The sequence below is a fragment of the Oratosquilla oratoria genome, chromosome 17 (genome assembly GCF_046742065.1).
Source record: "Oratosquilla oratoria isolate Oo_2021 chromosome 17, ASM4674206v1, whole genome shotgun sequence".
NCBI lineage: Eukaryota > Metazoa > Arthropoda > Malacostraca > Stomatopoda > Squillidae > Oratosquilla > Oratosquilla oratoria.
This window is the reverse complement of record NC_134793.1, coordinates 5,206,780-5,234,279: the sequence shown is the minus strand read 5'-3', so window position 1 is coordinate 5,234,279 and position 27,500 is coordinate 5,206,780. Positions and strand designations below refer to the sequence as shown.

Here is a 27,500-nt window from a genome sequence, read left to right as displayed (position 1 = left end):
GTGTGCTGAATAACCAAGCTTTCTAGATATAGTCCGTCATTGAGCTAACCACTCCATAGGCACGTGCCAAAGATTCTGTCTGACCACACCGAGCTCTGTTGAGGTCATACCACTCTTCAGTAAGGTACACTTTGGTAGACTCTTCGATAGAGGGTGTACCGTATCGCCAGGCTGGAACGGGGGAACAGTCTCCCTCCACATTTGGAGTCTGCATGACCTCGAGGGCACGACAAGCGGCAGTTCCTCCATCGTCATAAAATATTTTATACATACATACATACATACATACATACATACATACATACATACATACATACATACATACATACATACATACATACATATACGATCACCAACCTGAGTCCACAAGATTGGAGACTGTGTTTGTGCCTTCTTCGACTGACCCTCTTCATTTTCTTCATAAACGACCAACCTCTTCGTCCTCATCAGCCCACTAGAGGCCATGGCCTCGACACTACCAAAATCCTTCGACATTTTTCTGAAAAACAAAAAGAAAATGAATATTACAGATGGATAGACCTACCTCATGAATGGAATAAAACGTGTGAAGTTTACGACCTATTCTTCTTTTTCTTGTTATCATTTACTCAAGAAGACATTGAAATTGACTTATGCTCATAAGAGATGGAAATCTCCTCTTTCTCCTGTGAATGCAATGCTTTCAAATGGTCAAATTTGTATTATCAAAATAAAAATCTACTTGTGTTAATCTTTCTTCCAACCTTGCATTCTCTTTTTTACTTGATTATCAAATGTACTTAACCTTTACTTTTACACAGACTGTTTATGATCTTTATAAACATCATAAACAACGCAAAAATGTACAGGTTAAATGGCATGATTATGGTCACCTAATATAAAGGTATGTTTGTTTTAATATCTGTTTGGCTGGGTGATGACGTCACGTCGCTTGAACTGTGCTATTTCGTGCGAGGTACGATAATTTTCTATTTTCATCCGAGAGTACTTTCGGAAATTTTGAATTTATATCAGTCCTGTGTACGCCTATGATTTACAAAATATATTTGTTTGAAATGTGACAAGTAAATGCACATATACACTATGCACACAAAACCAAAACACACACACACACACACACACACACACACACACACACACACAAAATTGGCACCAACACTCTCAAAACTATCATATGAAGAGAGACTAGCAAAACTTGAACTACAGACACTAGAGCAAAGAAGAGAGAGAGGAGATTTGATAGCTATTTACAGAATCATGAAAGGCATAGAAATTATTGATAGAGAGAATCTGATAAAATGGGATGATAGAAATACAAGAGGGCACGGAAAGAAAATCAAGAAAGACAGCTATAGAAGAGATGTGAAAAAGAACAGCTTTCCTCACAGAGTAATATACAGTTGGAACAAGTTAGATGAGAAAGTGGTGTGTGCAAAAACAATACATGAATTTAAAAATAGTTTAGATAAAATGAGATATGAAGACGGGACATCACGAGCATAGCTCCCCTTCCCGTAAAATAAAACTAGGTAAATACAACTAGGTAAATACACACACACACACACACACACACACACACACACACACACACACACACACACACACACACACACACACACACACACACACACACACACACACACACACACACACACACATGAAGAAGAAATAGAGAAAGATAGGCCACTGAGAAGTGAAGCCAAAGAAAAAACAAGAATAGAACGGAGACTAAAAAAAAAAAACAATTTTGAGAGTGCTGGATCTGAGACTGAGAAAAAATGGAACACACACATACACGCACGCACACGCACACAACTCACGCACTACACATACCACACACCATACACAAGTAAACACGCACACGCGAGCAAAAACGCATACATTCAAACACACACACGAAAAAACGTGCGCGCCCACTAACACACGCATTCAAAAAAATGGCAAACACACACACACACACACACACACACACACACACACACACACACACACACACACACACACACACACACACACACACACACACACACACACACACACACACACACACACACACACACACACACACACACACACACACACACACACACACACACACACACACACACACACACACGAAGGTGCAACTGTGTTTGATGGACTTATTTTTTCCTCAGTTATATCATTATAATTCTCTTTTATATAATCTCTATTCAACTTTTTGGCCAATTTGTGGATGCACGTTCATCAACTTACAAAATAATGATACGTAATTTACATACATGAAAAGGAATGGCTGGGGAGATGTGAGAATTCCCTAGAAAGTTGAAAGGGGACATCAAAGAAAAAAATAAAGGATTTCAAAATAGTTTTTGAATTCATGAAACAGCTGTTGCACAATAACTTATTTTAACTTTGTATATAACCTATCAAACAAGAACATTAAATAAATGTCGTACATAATTTTTTCTTCTGAGGGATACTAGGAGATATAGAAAAATATATAGAAATATATTTTCTCTAATGTAGATATAGAAATCATTAACGCATATAGTCCCAGTTTCGACACAGTTTGAGGATTATTGTCTATCTAACACAGAAAAAAATAGATAAACTTAGGGACATCAATCTTAGCCAGAGAAGATGAAGATGGCGATATTCATAAATAAGTCAGTCAAACTAGAATTTAACCTTTGACAAAACAGAATATTCAGTCACTAGCCTAAATATATATTCCACGAATTCACTCACCTTCTATTATTTTTTCACTTGACAAAAGAAAAAACAATAAATATTATGGCGACAGACAGATGTATTGCGTAATATGACGCCAGTTCTACGAGTATTAGAAGTAAAGGCGAATCCTTTGAATGAATTAAATCGCTTAACGGCACTCATTTCCCGGTCACAAATCGATTTATTTTATTCTATTTATTTATTTATTTTATTTTTTTATTTTTTTTTTTTTTGTGGCGTGGGTTAATCAAGAGCATTTCTTGGACGAATAAAATCAACTAGCGGAAGTCTTAACAAATATAACAATGGACGGCGCTCTTGTACGGATTAATGAAACAGAGATAAACACTACGTGATTAGATATTTGACTCACAGGAAGGACGAAAAGGAGTCACCTCTGTTGTCTGAGCACACCTTATCTCCCCTCTGCCTCCTTATCATCTGCCTTGATATTCCGCTTGCAGGTCTTCTGTGGAAGATGTTCTAGGGACGACATGACGTCATAACCGCCCTTGGTTGTGATTGGCTGGTAACGTTTTACACCATCCAGTTGCGCCATGTCTTCTTCTTCCTCTTCCTCTTCTTCTCCTTCTTCTTCTTTTTCTTCTTCTTCTTCTTCTTCTTCTTCTCCTTCTTTTTCTTCTTCTTCTTCTTGGAAGAAAACACTCCGTGTAGAATACTTGGAAGTGGAGGAGCTGTGCTTACGAAAGCATAGAGAAGGTTAATTATTTTCACCATCACGTCTGGGGTGATACGTTGTTTCATTTACATTCCTACTTCATCCCCCACAGTTTCTCCATGCGAGCTCCCATGCAGCGACCCTTACCATCCTAAACAGGAGATAACCTTGTGATTGGGATCAAGATCAGATAAACGTACTACTTGCCCATGTTGCTAGAGATAATTTTCATGAACTATTCTGGCAACAGGTTACGACAGAGACTTTTGGAATAATCATGTTTTTTTTTCGAAGGCATTTGATACCAAAGAAATCGAGACGCTGATTCAAGTCAGCATCCAGTACCCATGTCTTACAGTCGTGCATCAAGACAGGAAGCACACTCGATTCCTAGTCTTCCTGCATCAATATCGATAACGCCACATAATCTGGTTTAGCACTTCCATAACACCATGGGTCATGAAAAAAAATCGAAAGATTTCTCGACATTACCCACCACTGTGATGTATTATATTACCAAGGTATGCGAAGATGATCACCCCACATGCATGGACAGGACGAACACTGTCATCAAGGAAACTTTATAATGCCTGGACCTGGGGTCCCAGTCGAGGACCTCGCCTCACTACAAAAACTTGAGAGTTGTAACCAAAATTTCCAACGACTCCGCAAGAAGTACATCATCATTGACAAAGACAAAGAAGTCAGCAACCTTAGTGTTGCCAATGAATGTTCCCCAGTGACCATGCTCGATAACTCTGCCCAATATCTAGTCCATGCAGGTGTTGGAAAGTGTTGGGGTGAGAACACACCCTTGCATTACTCATCATATAACAGGAAAGATGCCGGACGTTCTTCTCCTTATTTCACAGAATTACCCGTCCCAGAATACAGGGCAGTCATCGAGTGTAAGCAAAAGAGAATGTTTTGACGTCAGCCAGAACAATATTTGGACAAAACATTTCACAAGACTGATTATCCGTACCTGTAAAATAACTTCGTTTCCAGACAACATAACAGAAACATACACACAGCCTCTGTTGCCACCTAACACAAATCCATGAAACTTAAGAGACTTAAGTATTTTGCATCAAACCCAAACACGTGTGGCTTAAACACTTTGTGGTATTACATAGCATACACATCACCACCATACAAGACTAAATTATCAACATTACCGAACACCTAAACATACTCTGGGTTACAATGGCATTGAAAGACGACAACCGGAAAAAAATCCCCATCAGCCTGGACCTTTCTGATTCCCATGGTGTAAGACTCGTGACGTGAATAAATATATTGACTACTAATCAACTTCTGCGCAGGAACAGTCCCCAAACACTATAGAAGCTCGCACAACGACCCAACCAGTTACATAAAACCAATCGCAACAGATACCTACACTCTGTAAAAGCAGTATTCCCTTTACGTTTGCATTTCTGAAATAACAAGTAAAGGAAAAATATGTGTCTATGTCCATACAGTACAGAGAATACCGCTTTCACCGAGTGTATGCATCCGTTGCGATCGGTTACATGTAACTGGTTGTGTCGGTGTGCGAGTTGCCTAGGCTTAATTGGTCCAGGCCAATCAAGAGACTACGTAATGGTTTGTCGCGTAGTCTAATAAAATATAAATGCATTTTGAACCAAAGAATATGATTATGATAACAAAATAACGTATTTCTGTGTTTAACAAACATCAGAACCTAAATCTAAATATGAATATGTAGTGGGAGACATGTGTGGACTTCGAGCATTCGTCTCAAGTATACGCGAGACAAGTTGAACTGAGCACGTAACGGCACTAAGTCCTTGTTGCCTGGAACGCAATGTGCACGATTATGGTCATTCCAAGGTGATTGTACAATGCAGAAAATTGCAAGAAACAACATCATAAAGAAATGTGCCTCAAATGGAACATTGTCAATTCAACTGCTTCTGTTGATGAGGGAAATGGGTACAATATTACTTTGTACATTCAGCGGCACTCCCTGGGCATAATTGCCAGTTGTCGCAAGACATGGATGAGGCAGTGGCTGATCCAACCACATTCCACCATAGCACACAATGCCCGCCACAATTCATTGGTATAGTGATTAGTGTCTCCGATTGCCAACACGGCGGCACCGAGATCAAACCCCGCTTGGGGTTTTAAAAGCATCACTACAGTATACTGATAGACGTTACTGTCTCCTTTGAGGAAGGTAGAGTGTGTGTGTGTGTGTGTGTGTGTGTGTGTGTGTGTGTGTGTGTGTGTGTGTGTGTGTCTGTGTGTGTGTGTTTGTGTGTGTGTGTGTGTGTGTGTGTGTGTGTGTGTGTGTGTGTGTGTGTGTGTGTGTGTGTGTGTGTGTGTGTGTGTGTGTGTGTGTGTGTGTGTGTGCGTGTGTGTGTGAGAGAGAGAGAGAGAGAGATTCACGATGGTCTTGGATCACGTGTTGGACTCGTGATCGACAGCTATTTCCCTCCCGGAAGAGAGTTCAGAGCCCATACATGACCGATCTATGGGTAATGCTGACACACATTAGTCATGAGTAGAGCATTTGCTAATCCCAAGATTATTTTCTTATGTGTTGCTTAGATTCGTACGTATCATCATTCTATTACCCGCGATTTTTTTTCGTCAGACATATTTGAACATCACCAAACCCAGTTGTAATTCGCCTAACCTTACCAAACTAAAGCAGATTCCTGCCTAACTTTTTCATCATGCAAGAACTATTCCCACGATTGAATAAAATCACCTAGAGACAGAAACAATGTATTTTCTTGAATTAGCAGTGAAAGAGAATATATGTCGCCATTTCTACAACAATTGGGAATATATGCGAATAAATTAGCGTTCGAGTAGGAAAAAAAATATTTTCCTGTAGAATGATCCCTTTTCGTGAGCACTGGGACTTCGGCTCGATTCCCAAAAGTCACCAGTAACTGCCAATTTCCCTAACTTTTCCAGAGAATATTGCAAATAAACGATTTGGGCCGATGATATCCATTTGTATTGCAAGTCTTGTCATTTCTATAACACGGTTCGTAAAAAAAATCTTCGTATAAAAGATAATAAGTATTCAAAATCTGAACGCAAAATAGGTAGATAAAACTGGATATTTGACTTAAATGTTCATTTAGACTGATTAAATTCTTTTTATGAAAAATTAGCATTTGTCCTCCACACAGACCTGTCGCCACGATCAATACAACACACGCGACACCTGAACATTCGAATAAAAAAAAAAACAACCTAAATACTTACTTACCTTGTTTTGATTTAACAAAAGCAAATTTAAGCTTCCGAGTAGAGATATCTGTTGCGTTGATATTTGCTGACAGACAAAAATTTACCGGATTCGTTCACACAGGAATGAAAACTGAAGACGACTCTACACCAATCAAATAATTTTGCGCATATCAAGTCTCACATTTTTCCATCAAAATGCTACTAGACTGGGTGTATTACAAATATGAATATATAGTACACATATGAATATGCAGTATACTTGTACATTTATATATATATAGCACAATGTAAGTAGATTGAACTTATATATATGTATATAAATATTTTTTTACAATCTCTGATTGTGGCTAGATCCTGGGAAGGTCGCTATGCTTCTGTGTACATCTTAGTACGTATATTACGGAGATGATGAATTGTATAACAGATGTTGTCTAATACTTGTTATCGGTTACATACATGCCTTGTCTAATCGGAATAGAAGGAAATTGCATAACTTGGCTCCACATGACGGATTGACCTTTGTATAATAGAGAGTGGCCCGCTCGTGAGTAAGCAAAAGATCAAGGTTAATGAGTTTCAACCAGGGATGGATTTACCCCCACCATCCACCACCCCCTCTCCCTCCGAAGGTGAGAAAAGGAAACATGATTAAGGGGGTATATTTACTACACTTAAATAAAATTTTACTAATTCTGTAATTCCCTTTGTCTAGTCACGTTTTATAGATTAGCAAATTTTATGATAGATTTTTTTATTTTATATATTTTTATCGGTAATAACGGAGTAAATGATTAGGAGTGTGCATATATGACACCTATTACGTTGTTTAATTCTGTAATTCGTTTCACCTGGTTTGTCGCATTTTATAGGTAGTTTAGCAAATTTTACGATAGACTTGTTTTTAACTTGATATGTTTTGTTTTGTTTTTTATCAGTAGTAACGGAGTAAATGGCTAAATTCTAAAGTAACCAGGACGATGAATTAAAAGCTGAAATTTTAAAACCTTTTGCCAGCTCTGGCGAAAGATATCTAGTATTAGAAAGTAAATAGGTATTGGAGGTAGATTTTCAGAGATAAGCCAGTAAGCTAGATAATCTTAACTAGAAATCATAGTAAAATCTTACTTTCAAAGTGTAAAAAGTGATAGGATTAACGAAAAGTTTAAAACTACGACTCTAAGTAACTAAACGGTTTTTGAAATTCACTACTCAGAAGGAATTATTTTATTTCAGAACAAAAATCAACGACATTACGTCATGAATCAAATCTCTGACGTCATGAATCAAAGATAAGACGTCATAAGCCAATGCAAGTCTCCTCATGACGTTATGTCGTTAGTTTTCTTTCCCCCAATAAACTGACGTATTCTCGTGTAGAACTTTGATGGATCGATGTGATTTTCTGGGATAGACCAGACAATTCTATTCAACTGAGGCGCCAGAGTTTCAGTGTTTCAAGAACAATAAGAAGCACTTGTACCTTTGGGGGCACTATGGCCTCGTTGACATGGAGCTAATTTAGCAGCCGCCAGTGCTAGCGACTTGTCAACTTTTCCTCTATTTACCTAATGTCAACGGAAATTTAGTAAACTTGCCTCCAAACTACCTTATTGTCATCACTTACTTGCCAGGTAAGTTAACTTGCAGCTACCACGTGCGGCTACTTAACTAGTCCCGTGTCAATGATGCTTATCACGCCAAAGAGATAGAGTCAGGGATATGAACAAAGAAAAACAACTAAAGAGAAACGAAAGTAGAAAGGAAAGAAGGCAAAAGTGATCGGCATTTCTCTTTGAGAGAAGATTAGTCTCCAAGAATAAAATAATTATTCGTGGCTCTGTTCCGTAGGGGTGTCATTCACGTCCCTAAAATAATTACTGCATAAGACTTATAGTCAGGACCCCATATCTGTAGAGAGAGAGGGAAAAAATAAAATAAAAAGCTTGTAGTTGGATCTCAGTTCCGGACCGACGGTTCGTCGCCCGGCGTCTACAGTCGGCTTCCGAACAACACGCTGGCTCGCGCAGGGTGTTCTTTATCGAGTGTCCCGAGTGACCAGCACGTTTAATTTGAAAGAAAAAAAATTAGAATGTTCAAAGCAAGCCCAGCAGCCTGAATATTCGTGCATGGAATAATGGGATAAGACCTCGATTCTATTTTGTTGGTTTTCAGAACTCGAGGTTTATAATTAATAGGGACAGACGGGGGTATTTGTATTGCGACGTTAAAGGTGAAATTCTTGGATCATCGCAAGACGAACTACTGCGAAAGCATTTGCCAAGAATGTTTTCATTAATCAAGAACGAAAGTTAGAGTTTGGAGGCGATCAGATACCGCCCTAATTCTAACCATAAACGATGTTGACTAGCGATCCGTCGGCGTTATTCCCATGACTCGGCGGGCAGATTCTGGGAAATCAATGCCGAAACTTAAAGGAATTGACGGAAGGGCACCACCAGGAGTGGATTCTGCGGCTTAATTTGACTCAACACAGGGAACCCTACCAAGTCCGGACACTGGGCCTGGTGGGGTTCCCCTGGTGGGTAATGGTGCATGGCCGTTCTTAGTTGGTGGAGCAATTTGTCTGGTTAATTCCGATAACCAACGAGACTCTAACCTGCTTACTAATTGACGGACCTCATACCATGTGTCCGTCACACCTTCTTAGAGGGATAAGCGGCATCTAGCCGCACGAGATTGAGCAATAGCAGGTCTGTGATGCCCTTAGATGTTCTGGGCCGCACGCACTATACACTGAAGGGATCAGCGTGTCCTCCCTCTCCGAGAGGAGCGGGTAACCCGTTGAAACCCCTTCGTGATAGGGATTGGGGTTGAAATTGTTCCCCATGAACGAGGAATTCCCAGTAAGCACAAGTCATCAGCTCTCGTTGATTACGTCCCTGCCCTTTGTAAACACCGCCCGTCGCTACTACCGATTGAATGATTTAGTGAGGCCTTCGGACTGGCGCCCCTGGTGGCTCACGGGTCACCCCGGGCTGCCGGAGAGATGTCTAAACTTGATCATTTAGAGGAAATAAAACTCGTAACAAAGTTTCCGTAGGTGAACCTGCGGAAGGATCATTACCGAGCTGCTCGGAAAGAGCAGAGGAAAACAAACACACACTCGAAGGATGTTGCACATGGCCAGTTACCCAAGGGGGGATGGTTGTGGATCTGCTCCTCCCCGATAGATAGGTAGGTTGGTAGGTAGATGGGCACACCGCTTGCCCTCTGCCTCTGCTGCCGTGCCGGAAGGACCGACCGGCCTGGTTTTCTTTCTTTCTTTTTTGAGATTGACTGGCCGAAGCCGTTCGCTCCAAAAAGCGCCGCAGGAAGCAGCCAGCTCCAGTTAGCTGCGGGGAGGACGCTCATCAGATCCCATGAAAGGTGTTAGTTGCTATAGAGAGCAGGACGGTGGACATGGAAGTCGGAATCCGCTAAGGAGTGCGTAATAACTCACCTGCCGGAGTAACTAGCCCTGCCTCTTCCTCCCCGCAATGGAGGAGGCAAGTGTGACCAACCGCACTCACTCGCACGCGGTCTATGCGGCCGGAAGGTTATGAGCGAAAGGGAATCCGGTTCTTATTCCGGAGCCTCCACCCAGAGACGGTGTTATCCCTTGCCTAAAGGTACTCCTAGTGACAGGAGTAAACCTGCTGCTGCCGGCCGCAGTCCAAGGAAGAGTTTTATTTTCTGCTTAAGAGGTCTTGGCCCTGGAAGCTACTTGTAAGGCGAAAAGGCCTTATCAACCTATAGAGCGTCGCAGCGTCCTGAGGATCGCGATTTTTTGCCGGTCCCTGAAGCAGCAGGGGAAGGGGTAAAATTTTCAGGGGAGCCCGGGCCCATATCCGCAGTAGGTCTCCAAGGTGAGTGGCCTCTTGTCGATAGAATAATGTAGGTAAGGGGAGTCGACAACTTAGATCCGTAACTTCGGGAAAAGGACTGTCTCTGGGGTCGGGCCAGTCGAGCCTGTGGGAGAAGCAGGCAAGAGCTAAGTGATGCAGACCGAATGCTGGTCCACGGTGGCCGGGGATTTCCGCGTCTTTACATAAGAACATAAGAATAAAGGAGACTGCAAGAGACCATAAGGCCTACACTAGGCAGCTCCGTATTCATCACCACCTGTCATCCCCATCCATAAAGTTGTCTAATCGTTTTTTACAACAACTGATAGTTTCAGCGCTTACTACATGGTTACTAAGTTTATTCTATTCATCGACCACCCTATTAGTAAACCAATTCTTGCCTATTTCCTTCTTAAATCTAAATTTGTCCAGTTTATACCCATTACTGCGAGTCCTGCCCTGTTATTTTATTATGATGTCCTTGTTTGCATCACCCTTGTTATAACCTTTGATCCACTTGAACACTTCTATTAGATCACCCCGCACTCTGCGTCTTTCCAGAAAATGTAAGTTAAGGTGCATAAGCCTCTCTTTGTAAGGCAAAATTCTGAGTCCATGTATCACTTTGGTCATTCTTCTCTGTACTGATTCTAGTGAATTGATGTCCATTCTGTAGGACGGAGACCAAAACTGTACCGCATAGTCAAGGATGGGTCTAACTGTCGCTAGATAGAGTTTAATAATTACCTCTGCCCTTCTATTCGTTACCGTCCTAGCAATGAAACCTAATGCCCTGTTAGCTTTATTTCTGGTGCTAATGCACTGCTTCCTGGTTTTAAGGTCCGGACTCACCAGAACTCCCAAGTCCCTCTCGCATTCAGATTTTTCTAAAAAACGTGTTATCTAAGCTGTATCTATTTTCAGGGTTGTGTACCCCTACGTTTAACACGCTACACTTAGAGATATTGAAGTTCATTTGCCATTTCACCGACCATGTTAACAATTCATTAAGATCATCCTGCAGAATCTCTGCGTCGTCTCCTGACCTAATTAGGCGTCCTACTTTAGTGTCGTCCGCAAACTTATTAACATCACTATTTATCCTATCGTCTAAGTCGTTTATGTACATAATGAACAACAAGGGACCCAAAACCGAGCCCTGGGGTACCCCGCTAGTAACATTGCCCCACCTAGATTTTACTCCATTTATGGTGACCCGCTGTTTTCTGTCACTAATCCAAGCTCTAATTCATTCTAACACTTTTCCTCCTATGCCATGGGCTTTGATTTTATTTAGTAGTCTCTGGTGTGGCACCTTGTCGAAAGCTTTGCTAAAGTCAAGGTAAATAACATCGTAATTATCATTGTTATCTGACGCCTTATATACTTTAGTGTAAAAGGGTAGAAGATTAGTCACACATGACTTACCCTTGGAGAAACCATGCTGTGAATCACGAATTAAATTATGTCCTTCGATGTGTTCTCTGAGTCTATTTACTATTATTGATTCAAGCATTTTTCCTATAACCGATGTCAAACTGATTGGCCTGTAGTTGCATATAGACGATCTATCTCTCTTCTTAAAAACAGGAACAACGTTTGCCTGCCTCCAAGCAGTTGGCATAAAACCAGTGTCTTCCGATTTATTGAATATTTCAGTTAACTGATCGCAGATTTCAAATTTACACTTCTTAAGCATTCTTGGTCAAATTTCGTCTGGACCCGGAGATTTTGTAGCTTTAAGTCTTTCAATCTGCTTGACTACTTCTTCTTTACTAATGCTGATATTAGATAGACTACTTTCTTCATCCCCTCTGTAAATCGGATCGCAGTCAGGTACTTTATCTAACCTCTCATTAGTAAACACCGATGGAAAATAATTGTTAAACTCCTCACTTATTTTTCCTCAGATTCTATCATGACATTTTCATCGTTTTTAATTGGTCCTGTTCTTTCTTTATTTCTTGTTCTATTGAGGTGAAAGAAACCCTTTGGGTTGGATTTTGCTTGACTGGCAACCTTAATTTCATAATTACGTTTCGCTGTACGTGTATTCTTTTTAACAAGCTTTGCCATTTCGTTATATCTTGATCTAAGGTGTGATTCCCCGTTTTTTATTTTTAAGTAAAGTCCTCTTTTCATTCCGATCTCATGTTTCAGTCTGTCCGTCATCCATTTGGGAGTATTGCTATTTTTCTGTATTGACTTAAGGGGGATAAATGTGTTTTGTGCATTAATAATTAGATCAGTTAAATTGCTATAAATTTCATTCAAATCGCTGACCTGTCTGTTGAGGCCTCGCCCCAAAATGGCCTGACCCAAGGTATGCATATTACCCTCCGTGACCTGACCCCTAGTCATGACCTGACCCCCGGTCACGCACCGAGACCCGACAATGTTCAAGACGTCCGCTTGACATTTCTTATTCACTTTTAAATAGGTTTTTATATTGTCAAAGTTTGCTTTCCTGAAGTCTGGTACTTGGACGTTATTCGTACTTTTTATTTTTTCCCAAATAACATTAAATCTTATTTCTTGATGATCGCTAGAGCCTAGATTGCTAGAGCCTAGACTATCTCCCACTATTACGCTGCTAATTTGGTGCTCATTATTAGCTGCTGGTAGTAAGAATTCGTATGTACGTACGTTTCCGCACTGTTAGGCTTGCCTGGTGGTTTATTCAGACAACACACACATATTGAATCTGCTACCTGCACACTCCACTCTTCATTCTAGGGTCTCAGAGAACCCTCCGCACCAAGACGGAATTGTCGGCAAGCTGCAATAAGCTGACAAGAAATAGAAAATGGTAACTACAGTTGTAACCGGGATTCAAACCCAGTGCCTTGGTTACAAACAACGTAGAGCACGGTGAAATATAAGCAAAGTGAAAAAACATAACATTTATTAAAGATATTTACAGTAATATTCACCGTCGGAATTAAGATTACTAACTGATCCAAGCATGGATATTCCAGGAGCACAACCATGTAACTCGTACATTTCACAGTGTGCATGGAAGGTTGTTAGGATAGACATTGTCGTTAAAGTGTTTTTAACAGAAATTATTATTCTTCCATTGACCTTGGAATTGTCTAGGATTTAATGGGTTTCCCTGTTTATGAGAAGCGTTTTGGTAGTTTGAAGGTTTCTTCTATTGTGCAGTGATGTAGAAGTCTGCTCTAGTATTTCTAGGTTTTGAATGAGGTCTACGGGTGATATGTCAAAGTTTATTGGGGTTGTTGTTTCATATGTAAGCCTAAGCTCAAACTGAAACGCAGGCAACGCAGCACAGGACAAAGGAAGACTTCTTGTTGCTGAATTGAAGTACAGTTTCAACTTCTCTCTCTTTTGAGATGCTTCTAGATGTACCACCTCAGCATTTCAAGTAAAAGAAAAAATTCAAAATTTACTTCAATTCAGCAACAAGAAGTCTGTCTTTGCTCTGTGCTGCGTCACCTATGTCGCCTGCATCTCAGTTTGTGTTTAGACTAGCACTCCTCCCTAGTTCCCCCACCCCACTACCACAACCTCGATGATTCTTCTCCAGAGCAAACTGGAAAACATATCAAACATCATCCATTTTCAAGACAACGGGCGATTTTTCAACAGTCAGGAAAACATTAACATACCTCACAAACTACACAACATCAACAGCACACTTCTGAGTCCCAAAAACGTCCCTATCCACAAGACAACGCTCAATTCCTTGGTAGAAAAAAAATGCTGCAACTCACAGACCAAAGAGGATAACCATTCATCGTCCCCAGTGACACTACTTCGGAGAACTCCATCTTCTTCAAGAAACAAAAACACACGTCTGCCAAGTAATGCACCAAGTACGTTGGCACTCGTCGCAAACTTATGTGGTGCTGTTGGCGTTGCTGGCTCTGTTGTTGTTAATTTTGTTCTCCTTATTTTTTGTAATTGTTGTTGAGACGACAACGAGGATAATAAAAAAGGGTGATGGTGATTATAGTCATTATCGTTACAAATCCACGTGTAAACCTCCCAGACTCCATTCCCGAAATATGAAAAATAAACCTCCCAGACTCCATTCCCGAAATATGAAAAATAAACTTGTACTCTCTCCTTCCCCCAGCCCGTCCTTCAAACTATCACTTCACCTGATCAAGTGGCAGAATCACCGGTGAAAACATTACTAATTCATTAGAATCAGTAAGGGGAGAATTACCAAAATGTGTTTCTTGTGGTTTACTCAATTTTACGTCCCAAATCATATCCCAGTGAACATTTTGAATATACATAGAAACAACTCTATCCTCTCTGCATATTCAGCAAGTAGTCTTTCAACGAAATGTCCTCAGCATCCTTCTCATCACCATGACAATCGATGATTCAATTAAATATTCACCAAAATTACCGCCAGCCTATACGTCGATGATCTAATCCTATTCTACGCTAAAGCCCATCCAGCCCACACTAATTGCTTCCTCTAAATCCTGATTGACACGGGTCTAGTTTAGGAGCTGCTAATGCTAGCTGCAAGTTAGATTTCCTGGCAAATTTGAATTTGGGTGTTAAGCCTTCTCCTCAGCCTCGCGCACAACCCTTCAAGTATTAGACCTTTTACGTTCAATTGGTCTGTGCCTCAGCACATGCACTCCATAATACCCAAATCATAAATCTATATTCAGAAAGTAGATATCCCCCTCTATATGTCCATTACACTTTGCCATCACCAAGGTATCTACACTGTATCAAGAGATTCCCTGTTACCCTAATCTACTCGTATAACATAATCTTTCGCCCTTTAACCCTTGAAGGATTTGACAGAAACCTGCACTATGCCTGCCCATATGACATGAGAGTGACTAACCTACCATTCGCACTGAAAATAGATAACAACGTCCTTCCAGTCACGATATCTATCAAGGGCCCTCCAATCCACCCCTGCTTTGCCATAGCCTCACTGTCAAGAAACCAAATATCAGCCGAATCATCCGACAAAAATCTCTCTCCTTCTTATTTACCCACTAATCCAGCCATTTCTAAAAATCATGTCTAGATCACTCTTCATGATCAGAGTGGGAACCTTATCTGTATATGTATATATCATCACAAGAGAAATGCATGTCTGTCTGTGTGTCACACTCCAGTAAAATTATACGTTCAAACATGGATGCGGATTGCCGTAGACTTATATGTTGAGCTTTGAAGGGGGGGGGAGCAAGTATGTAGGAAGAGGCACCAAGAGCTACGAACACTGCATGTATCAACACAAGCTAGGTGTGGCAACAGATAATCTCTGTTTACTGTCGGGCACTCACGACCACGCATAGTCACGCACTTATTTATAGGCTGTTCAGCACTGATAGCACAGAAACATAACTACAACATATCCAGGGTGGAGGACTTTGGACAGAAGTCCTAGAAGCGAAAAGTTTCCTCTAAAATTTTGGTGTCATAACTCAAAGAAACGGTGGGAAAATCAACAACTCATGATAATCCTAACTACATCAACAATAATATCAATAACATTAATGATAAACACAGGAGTATAAACATTATTTCAGCTAAAATAATAACAAAAACAGTAATAACAAGAAAAATAATAATAATAATTGTAATATGACTATTTTATCTTGTATTAATATTTTCACATTTCTTCTAAGTTAGTATAAAACCGTTTTAGTGTAGCGGATAATCTTTCATATCCTAACAAATTGTGCAAATTATGACTAAAGCATGAAATTTCTACCAGTGTTAGTAGATACCATAAGGTTCATTTTAAGATCGGGAGGTAAGTCAGATTTGACCTCTGAGGACCGTGAGAGGTCAATGACCTCCGCGGTCCGCAGAGGTCAAATCTGACTTCATGACTGAATGACACACTATTCAAATCCCTACGGCTTTTTTGTTTGAAGAGTGGGAACAAAACCGATTGCACCATTGAATTTAGCGTCGAATTTGCTATAAAAGTATAGAGAGTTTTTTCTCGAATTTGTTTTTTTGAATTTTATAAAAAAGTTTTTATAAAAAATCTGGAAAATTAAGGATTTTTCTATTTTATCATAAATAAAGAATACAAAATATTCAAAATTAGCAAATTGCTCTCCATACCTTTATAGCAAATTCCACGCTGAATCCAATGGTACAATCTGTTTTGTTCCCACTCTTTAAACAAAAAACCCGTAAGGATTCAAAGTTTAAAAAATCATAACTTTTGTGGTGGCTGGTACTAATACAATTTTTTTTCTGGACATAAAATGAAATCAATGACCTCAGAAAACAAATGTATTGAAATATACATTTAGGTTATTGTGGTGTTCAGAACAGCCTGCATGACATCGTGCTGTAAGATAATCTGTGTAAATTTAATTTTCAATGCGCATTGCACAAAAGCTATATATAAACTTAAAGTACAGTGATGGTAGTGACCTCAGACACATGTATAGTACACACTGAACTAACAGTCTCCCGAACATGCATATAATGCAGTGCACTTGAGTGCAGCCTTGGTGCACTTGCAGCGGCCGGTACATCCCTTCTTGCAGCCGCAGTGGATCAGTTCGTGCCAAGATTTTGATGCCTCTGGAAGTGTCGTCCAAAGAGGTTGCCACCCAGAGTCCTCATTTTTCCAATCCCAGTCAGATGGGCTTGGTAACTCAGGATTCAGGACCAGAGTTTGGTTCCAGCGGTTGCCCTGGAGAGATGCACGCTTGATGTGCTGGTGGAGTGCTGCCTGCGTTGGGGGAATGTTTTCTAGAGCCCTAGACTTGTGTGCGAAGAGCTCTTTCCTAGAATCGTTGACTTTCATGATGTCACTGGTGCGGTCATACATCAGCACTATGAAGCGCTCCAGCAGTGACATTGACTCGTCACTGACGTCACTTGGCAAGCGTAAGAGTTCTTCAAAGGCATCAGTCACCTCTGGGAATACTTTCCAAATCTCCCAGGCAGTCTTCTTCCCTCTGCCAGCGAATGAAGACACAGTGTCGCACCCTGTGAGGGCATGGAAGATGGGGAGAGTAGCACATTGTCTTGGGTTCATGGAGGCAGCCAGTTCGTGAACAGCTATGTACCGGAAGCTGGATCCAGTACCAAGAGCTATCCACAGCTCGTCAGGATTGATGTTGTTGAAAGAAGCCACAGCCAGTACCACAACATCAGTATCCACAGTGCGTATGGCCACCTTCCTCATTCCCTTCTGCACAGCATCTGCCACATGTAGCAGCATGCGAGTGTCCGCCTCCTCGTGTAAACATGGTGCGAGGCTGGTCAAGTCGGACTCGGCAGGAGAGCATAGGACTTCAGTTCCACATGTTGCATACATTTCCTTGCCATCAGCTATTGGAAGACGAATGACCTCTCGTGACAGGAAACCAAAGAGCTCAGTCTTGTTTTGATCAACACGAAGGAAGGGCTTCCAGTCCTTAGGCATGATGATAGAGGGAGCCACTCTTTTCCTGACGCCCTTGCCCCTCTTCTCTCTGGTCGTGCCTTTCAGGCTGTCAGGTAGATATACATCCCAGACGAGGTCCAGTCTGTGGACCTTTCCTAGTTGAGTGGAGATGTAAGGTGCAAAGACTATGTTCCCATACTCTTGAAAGGTCTTGGCCGCTACAGGATTGAGCATTTGAACAATAGCTGCTCCGTCAAGGATTGTGGCATCAACCCCAAGTGCGCTTGTGATTTCTGGTTGGTCTGGTTTCAGGCAGTGTAGTAGATCTGCTTTGACTGCAGGGCGCATTTTTCCTCCTGTTGATAATGCAGGTGGGGCTGCCTGGTTCTCGTGGCAGAAGAACTGGTCAAGATCGCCATCACGTGATTGACATGCAATATACAGCCTCGAGAAGAGACTACAGTCACTCTTCACTGCGGCCAGTTGCATCTGCTGCTTTGACTGCGTCTTGGTATGTGGCCGACTGAAGAGTGGCAACTTGTTCTGGGGCAGTCTGTCTGTAACTGGCTTCGTGCATAGTTCCAGTCTTTCTTGAACAAAATTTGTGTATTGCTCCTCACCAAGCGACTCAATCTTCCTCACAGTTTCTGCCACTGGGGTTTCCATGATGTCTCTCGTGTCAAGGACCAGTAGATCTTGAGTGTTCTCTAGGAAGGGATTCCCCATATCTTGAAACACTGCTATAAGTGCTCTGACATACTTCATATAGGCTGCTTGCACTCCAGGTTTCTGGTCATGATGAAGATGCCCACTGTCGTGAGCACCGCTATGTCCTCTTACCGCCATCTATTCAAACTCTGTCGTGATCCTGGCTATTTCTGGCCCTGCCCTGTCTGTTGTGAGCTGTAGTAATCTATCATATGACACACACATCCCTAGGCTGAACAGTGTGTCAATCAGACCTCTGCTCCTGGTCACAGCGTGAATCTTGCGGGCCACGTAGTGGGAATGGGGTTTCTCTCTCGCGGCTGTGGCGCACTGAGGTTGGCTCCACACTGTGTGTATGCTTAACACTGTTGAACACCAGTAGCTGCGCTATTGTAAGAGCAGCAGGTGTGTTACTTATGTTGAACAACTGAGTCTGGTGCTTGATGTTCGCCCCATCGAGGATCATGTTCAACAGAGCAAGGAGGGATGGTGTCACAGAATCTTTCTGGCAATCAGCTTTGAACGAACCGTCAAATGTAAACCTGGTGTGAAACATTTCCCTACGGATTACTTGTGCTACTCTTACTAGGTGCATGGCATCACTGTCATGATCACAGGCCTTCATCGGGGCGGAACCTATATGTTTCTCAAACATCAGTAGTGTGTCTCGGCCCTGAGAATGGGCTCTCAGATCAGGAAGCACAGAAGTCTGTCCTTCAGTCTGGTTGTGTGTATTCTGTTGGTTACCGGGACACCCAGCTGCTCAAGTCTCACCTTGTAGAGGTTACCTATGTCTGAGAGTTTAAATACAGGGGCATTGTCCTCATCTGCATGCATGTCCTCCATGAATGCCACCAACTCAGCAAAGGCTATGCCATGCAGACAATCCGCATCATCGTCCTTGAGTGCGGCTGGTCGGATTTTGTTATATAATGCACGGAGACAGTTGCGATGCTATTTTGCGTCGATGGCAACCATGTCTCCTGCAGACAGCTTGGCCAGCAGTTCAGTGTCCCCCAATTCAGTGGCACATCTCCTTACGTTCCTGTCAATGTCCTTTGTAGCTGCTTGGTGCAAGTCTGCAGTGCCAGCTGGCTTATTGCAGAAGAAACAGATAGGCTCGCTTGACTGTGGAAGTGTGTCGGCATATGCTGATCGTGTGCGCAAGGCTGAAGTACTGGTAGTAGATTGTTGTCCTGAAGCTGATTCTGCTCTGCTCTGCTGGTCAAACATTTTTTTGTTAAACTTTAAACGACATTTCTTGTGCCACTGAGCACTGTGTCTCTTCAAGGTAGCTTCTACGCCATCGCCATCATCCAGTCTTTCCACGTTGAGTTCCATTGGCATGCGGCGAAGTCCCTTGAAACGGACGAGGTCTTCTGTCAATGATGCATAGCCAACACCACTCGGTTTCATGGTAGATCTTAGTGGGCACTGTAAAGGTTCATCTGTCTCTGCTTGGCAAAGAATACAAAGCTCCCAGTTAGTTCTTGGGGGTATGACGCTTTGCCATAGTGACGATCAGGTCTGGGATGCTTGTATCTTGGCTTTGATCACCAGGCAGGGATCTTGCAACACAGAAAAAAAAAAAAAAAAAATTGTGTGAGACCATTGGATTCAGCGTGGAATTCGCTATAAAGGTATGGAGAGCAATTTGCTAATTTTGAATATTTTGTATTCTTTATTTATGATAAACTAGAAAAATCCTTAATTTTCCAGATTTTTTTTAGAAAAACTTTTTTTATAAAATAAAAAAAAAACAAATTCGAGAAAAAACTCTATACTTTTATAGCGAATTCGACGCTGAATCCAATGGTGCAATCGGGTTTGTTCCCACTCTTCAAACAAAAAAGCCATGAAGTCAGATTTGACCTCTGAGGACCGCGAGAGGTCATTGACCTCTCACGGTCCTCAGAGGTCAAATCTGACTTACCTCCCGATCTTAAAATGAACCTCATGGGATGTACTAACACTAGTAAAAAATGCATGCTTTAGTCATAATTTGCACAATTATTATGGTTATCCGCTGTACTATTTGGTCTGTCTTGTGTTTTGCGATCTACGTATTTACATATATTACGAATGTGGGTACTGGGTCTGATATATCTGCGATCAGAATGCTCCAGGCGTGAAGCTTTTCAATCGGCGATGCAGACTACAAATGCATGATGTGATGGACATGAGGTGTCAACAGCTTTACGTTATATAGTGTTCTTACCATTCTGATATGTCGGTCCGCTGGGAGCAGTTTGGTCTCGGAATGTAGATGGTCAATAGATGGTGTTCTGATATAAACTGTTATTATTCTTGCATTGTCTCTATTCTTATAGAGCCATAATTTTGATATTCTAGCCTCTGCCTGCAGTGGCGATCCATGGAGGTAAATAAGCCTGATAACAGACAGCTTATTGTCACACAGCTTATGCATAAATTGGTTGATGCTTGAGACACCTGTACTGCATGAGACTCCGGATAAGATTAGGCACCAGATACACAAAATTCTTCCGACCTCAGTTAGATTTATCATAAGTCGTAGGGTGTACTTCTTTCAGTTTACCTTCGGTACCTTAAACTAGTGATGCAGCCAGAATGCAATTCTTCATATCTTACTCCCAATTCCTTATTTGGGTAATTTGCAAGACACACCAGATATCTGTCCTCTGGCTGCAATACGTACTATGGCACGGAAGAGAAATTTGAAAGAGGGACATCATTCGACTTATCCTAATTATGGTTAGGGATTTTTTCCCTGGCCCTGGTGTTATCACTGTTGTCCTTTCTTCCCGCTTCTCCTCTTGTCACTCACTCAAAGACGCCTTGGGTTTGGACATCGCCATCTCTATCTCCTCTAGGGACTTTTTCCTTGTCTCTGGCATGAGGGCCATGGGATAGAAGGCAAAGAGAAACATTATCCCTGCAAAGCAGGCAAAGGATCCGTATAGCTGTAGTGTATCGACCATCAGCGGGAATCCCTGAATGACGAGGACAACGCCACCCAAGAATAGAACACCAAGGATGTTGATTCCTGCCGCTCGGAACGAGAGGGGCATAAGTTCACGCTGATGTTGCAGCATGTTTGGAAGGGCGGAGCATATACTAAAAGATAAAGTTAGCAGTGATATAAGAGGAAGGACACTCATTTTTGATGCTAATTCTTCATCCTGGATCTCAAATTTCACATAGAAGTAAACACTGATGCACGTCAACGCAAGTGAACATATGAGTGAATGAAACATAAACATTAGTTTCCTACCGCAGCAGTCGGCCGTGAGTAGGTAGAAAACTGCTCCCACCACGCGGGTAACTCCCAGTAAGACGCCGGACATGTAAGGATCGATCCCTGACTTGGTCTCCATGAAAATGGGCACAGTAAAGGTAATGACAATCGAATGGCCTGTGAACTGGAAACCGAAGGACAGGAAGCTCAAGACGAGGAATCTCTTCAACGACTGCCATTCCCGCAGGTGCCCAAGCTGGGTCTTCAAAGAGTCCTTCTTGTTCCGTCTCACCACAGTCCGGATGTCGCTCATCTCTGGTGTGATGTCGAAAGCCGGACCCCTGTAAAACCGAAGGGCGTCTTCGGCCTCCTGGTAGCGCCTTTTGCTCGCCAACCAGCGAGGTGAGTTTGGGATGAACAGAAGACCAAAGAAGGGCAAAACGGTCGATAGTACTCCACTGAAGATTGCCAGCGAACGCCAACTCATTAACGCTCCCACGCCCAACACAAAGAAGATTCCAATACTTCTAAGCATATCGACGATGCTGCAGAGTCGGCCTCTGTACCTACTAAAGGCGACTTCGGTAACTAACGTATATGCAGCAGAGCCACCTAATCCAGTGGTGATTCCCTGGACTAGGCGAGCGCTGTGGAGAGTCAGCACGGCCGAACTTGTCGCCAGGACGATCCAAGAGACGAGGTTGAGCGGAAGGCAGATTAGGAGCGCAGTGCGTTGTCCGAGCCGCACTAGAATAGCACAAGCTACGACGGACCCAATCATGGAACCGATGTGCAAGATGCTTCCTGTAAAGAAATGCACAATTGTTACTTACTCTAAGGGCCCGGTCACATTATGTATGAGTCAAATCGTGGGGAATTGACCCCGGCGGTCCCTGCAACACACTCAAATTGAGGCGCGCGGGGCACTTGACTCGCATAACTGTTCTACCAGCAGTGGTGGATTGGTGACGAGCAACAGAAGACCCACCAAACAGCTTCATCATGTCAGAAGTTGCAGCTCTACTGGTGTCGTAAGGACGTTTTTCAACTAATAGAACTGTACAAAGATAAGGCGTGCCCATGGAAAGTGAAACATCACCTGTACAAAGATAGAAATGCCAGGGATGAACTGAGTAGTGTTTGTCATACACCCACATCAATAAGTCATCGTTCTAAAACAAGACGGTCAAAATGCGCGCTCCTTTCACCACCGCGCCAGGACACCCTGACTCAAAAGACGCGTAGTGTGACATGGCCTTAAAGCTTCGTTGATACGAGGATTTAGTAACCGTTAGTGCTAGCTGCAAGTTAATTTACCCAGCAAGTAAGTCTTGACACTAGAATATTTTGGAAGCAAGCTTACTAACTTTCCGATGACATTGAGCAAGTAGATGAGTAGTTTACAAGTCGCTAGTACTAGTGGTTACTAAACTAGCCTCGTATCAACGAGGTTTTACTCACACATGATTTTGTATGCCACTTTCTGTCATGGATTAGTGTATCCTTTTTTGGAGGGTCCTTCTTCATGTACTTCGACATCTTCATCCTATCGCTGTTTTCTATTTTATAACTTATATATATATGTATATATATATATATATGTGTGTGTGTGTGTGTATGGAGAAGAAAGGACAAATGAGAGATTGGGTGGTGGGAGTCATACGAAGATGATTTAGGGATTGATTTACTCTAACGTTTCGACCAACTAGGTCTTCAGAGAGATGTACAGACAGTTTTTATATGGGTTACAACTTATACTACTCCTATAGGGCACTCGGTCAGGTTACAGCGCCCGGACAGCAATCAATTGTCCCGTGCACGACCCGTTTTGTCGCGCCCAGCACGAGGACACTTACCACCTTTGCCAAGCAAACAAATCCATCTCTTCCGTTGGTGTTTTCATTGGTATTTATGTATGCAGCTTCGATTGTTTTCCTTGCTTTCCTCTCCAAACCCATTTAAAAAACTTTCTGTACATCTCTCTGAAGAAGACCAAATTGGTCGAAACGTTAGAGTAAATCAATTCCTAGATCATCTTCGTTTTACTCCCACCACCCAATCTCTCATTTGTCCTTTCTTCTCCATATATATGTATATGTATATATATATATATATATATATATATATATATATATATATATATATACATATATATACGTTTCAATTTCTGCATGTTGGCCTCATCGAGTCTCTCGATGTTGATGACTTAGAATTAAAATGAATTGTGGTTGATGAAAATTTATATCTGTTTATTGGGACCCATTCTGTGTTATACAATATATATATATATATATATATATATATATATATATATATATATATATATGTATATATACATATATATATATTGCTATAGTTGGGCAGCAGATCCTCTTTAAGGCAAATGTCATTAAAATTTGCAGCAGCTTCTGCGTTCACGAGTTTTTTGCTGACATTCTCAACTTTTCTAATGCTGGCGCGCTGAGTCGTGCTAAGTTCTTTAATTACCTGACCAAATAGCATTGGAGGTATAAGTAAAGGCATCGGAATTATCTTCTCTAATTTTATGCAGAGCTTTCGCCTAACTGTTAGGCATCTTCAGTGCTAATGAGTACAGTGTGTGGGAAATGATCTTATATACACAATACACAGATCACAGACACATGCGTGCTGATCCGGTTGACCAATCAGGAGGCAGGAACACTAAGCTCCGCCCCCAGGCCTAGCGGCTGATCCTTAAGGTGACCTCGATGTCTTTTGATGTGGGAATAATAAATGGATCCGGAGTCTGTCTGTTCATCGTGGGGTTTTTATCTTTTATGTATAAGGCTTCTAGGATATGAAGGCGTGTGTGGTTTGTTTCTGTCTGTAAAATAGTGATGCCCTCCTCCAAATTCTTTCTTGTCAGTGGGGTCTGATGTACGTCTTCGTGGTGTCGCTTGATAGCGCCATTGGAGAGATGAAGGGTGAGACGCCTCGTGAGCTTCGTCGTAGTCATCCCTATGTATGTTTCATTGAGGGCTTCACAGTTCCCTTTTCTGCAGGAGTATTCATACACGAGATGGCTACGCTGAAGTTCCGGTGTCCTCTGGCAGGGGTTGTTCTTTATAAGGAGTTGGGATGTCTTCATGTTTTTATAGAAAATAACCAGATCTATTTTGTCGTTGTCGTTGGTGGGTTTCACGTCTTTGTGGATGATTTTACTAAGGGCTTCCTCATCGGCTCTATAATGGGTGGACATGGTGTTTTGGTAGAAAATTTTAATCCTGGCTTCTCCTACTGGTTTTTCTGCTGGGGTTGAATACCATCTATCAAGGTGCTTGTTAATGGCAAATTGCACCTCTCTATTAGAGAAGCCATTGTTTACCAGGACCTGCGTCGTTCTGTCGAGCTCTGCGTGGGTTCGGGCCCAGTCGCTACAGTGCGTCAGTGCCCTTCTGACATAAGCATCGATTGTGGACCTCCGGTAGCGTTGAGGGCATTCACTGTTGCCGTTGAGGCAGAGTCCTGGGTTGGTGGGCTTTGTATATACTCCGGTCCTAAAACCTTGAGAACTGGCTTCAACCTTTACATCTAGAAAAGGGAGCTGCTTACTGATACTATTCTCTGAAGTAAAGTTTAGGCCGGAGACGCGCTGTAGGTTGCTCCTCAGGTCTTCAAGATCCCTACGGTCCCTCACGAGGACGAAAATATCGTCTACGTAACGAACGTATATGGGAGGCTTGAACAGACAGACTCCGGATCCATTTATTATTCCCACATCAAAAGACATCGAGGTCACCTTAAGGATCAGCCGCTAGGCCTGGGGGCGGAGCTTAGTGTTCCTGCCTCCTGATTGGTCAACCGGATCAGCACGCATGTGTCTGTGATCTGTGTATTGTGTATATAAGATCATTTCCCACACACTGTACTCATTAGCACTGAAGATGCCTAACAGTTAGGCGAAAGCTCTGCATAAAATTAGAGAAGATAATTCCGATGCCTTTACTTATACCTCCAATGCTATTTGGTCAGGTAATTAAAGAACTTAGCACGACTCAGCGCGCCAGCATTAGAAAAGTTGAGAATGTCAGCAAAAAACTCGTGAACGCAGAAGCTGCTGCAAATTTTAATGATATATATATATATATACATATACATATATATATATATATATATATACATATATATATATATACATATATATATATATATATATATATACATATATATATATCGTTTACAAATTCTGCAAATTCTACAAATTGTAGTTTTTGGGCATGGCAGCTCTCAAATAAAAAAGTTTATATTCTTTTCTTAAAAAGACACTATTTTGTCTGTCTGGCAGTCACCTCATAGCTAAACAAAATTTACTGGCATTAGTATATAAGATAGTTAACAGACGGGAGGGAAAATTGTAAAAATGGGAAAAACTCACTGTAACAACCGGAGACATTAACATAAGAGCAAATGTGTGATTGTCCATAATTTCACCTATGGGTCCATCGAAGAAGAAATCAGAGGTGAGAGAACAGAGGGAGAAAGGCACATCGCATGGGGAAGAGCATGTTGTCTAGGGTTCAAAAAGAGGATAGAGGGCAACTAGAGATAGCCTTCGAGGCCAGGAATGTTATGGAGTAAGAAAAATATATCAGTGCCTCAACATTTATGTACATGTAAAAAGTAAAAAGTAAATGTAAAAAGAAAGAGAAAGTTACTCGTATATCTAAACATATGAAAACAAGATTGTGTATGTTATACTACAATATTTATGCCTAACTAAAGGGGACAGGAGATATAAAAAAAAATTATCCACCTGACTTTTTTTAGCCTGATAGACTTCTTGATTACCCAGAAATGTAGTATGTACATTCAGAATGGAACAGAGGACCACTGTCGATAAGTTGTTCCCTTGCTGTTGCCCTTGGGATTGTCCACAGATCAGTGGTAATATGTGGGCTGATGCCGATCTATACCAGCGGTTCCCAAACTTGGGTATTGGAGTCTCTTTGAGTTCCCAGCAGCTTCCAAGAGGATCTCCCAAACCAAAAACAAAGAGCAGTTAGTGGGTGCCTGGCTATTTTCTTTAGTGTTAAGACTACCACAAGGAAACTAAGCAATAGCATTCCATAAACGATAGGCCTATAAGAAAATTGATGACATACTCTACGGATCTCGTTCAGGAAGCGACCGACCCGAGTTGTTTGGAAATCAGTCCATCCTTAGTTGCCTTGTGTTTCCCTAACCAGAAACCCACGGCCCCACGGCTGCTGTCAGTGGTTCTCTGGCACGCCCTTAGGTCTGCCTGGAAAGAGACATTGAACTATTGTCTATGGTGTAAGTCTACAACTGTTTGTATATCACCGACATGTAGTAGGATGAGAAAGAGGAGGGTGCAGAGGAAGAAGAGGATGAGGGCACGAGTTGCAACCTCCGATTGTCAGCTCTCGTTAAGTAAAAAGAGGAAAAAATAGTGGAAATCGATAGAGAATAGAGAAAGACATCATGGACTCGGCCCGGGGACTGAGTGACGGTACCTCAGGGTTGGACCGCCAGACGAAAGTAGAGGTGTTGGGTTTTAGAAACGAATGGCCTCGGCAGAAAGGTGGAATTGAAATTTCGTTCCCCATCCCCATTCTCTCTCTCTCTCTCTCTCTCTATTTATCTCTATATGTCTATCTATCTATCTATCTATTTATCTATCTATTTATCTATCTATCTATCTATCTGTCTGTCTGTCTGTCTGTCTGTCTCTCTCTCTCTCTCTCTCTCTCT

At 41.8% G+C, this 27,500-nt stretch overlaps 2 protein-coding genes across 2 annotated transcripts in view; both read right to left on the bottom strand.

Annotated features, from left to right (window-relative positions):
* LOC143034216 (facilitated trehalose transporter Tret1-like) overlaps positions 1–27,500 on the bottom strand; it is a 44,024-nt gene that overhangs the window by 15,333 nt on the left and 1,191 nt on the right. The window contains exon 4 of the mRNA XM_076200157.1: positions 358–499. Coding sequence (XP_076056272.1) covers positions 358–499 — 142 coding nt within the window. The remainder of the gene's footprint in view (positions 1–357; positions 500–27,500) is intronic.
* LOC143034363 (facilitated trehalose transporter Tret1-like) lies at positions 19,910–26,988 on the bottom strand. Its single transcript, XM_076200319.1, has 2 exons — positions 26,891–26,988; positions 19,910–22,571 (listed from the first exon to the last, which is right to left on the bottom strand). The coding sequence occupies exon 2, from the start codon at positions 22,546–22,548 to the stop codon at positions 21,349–21,351; it is 1,200 nt and encodes a 399-aa protein (XP_076056434.1). The 5' UTR covers positions 22,549–22,571; positions 26,891–26,988; the 3' UTR covers positions 19,910–21,348.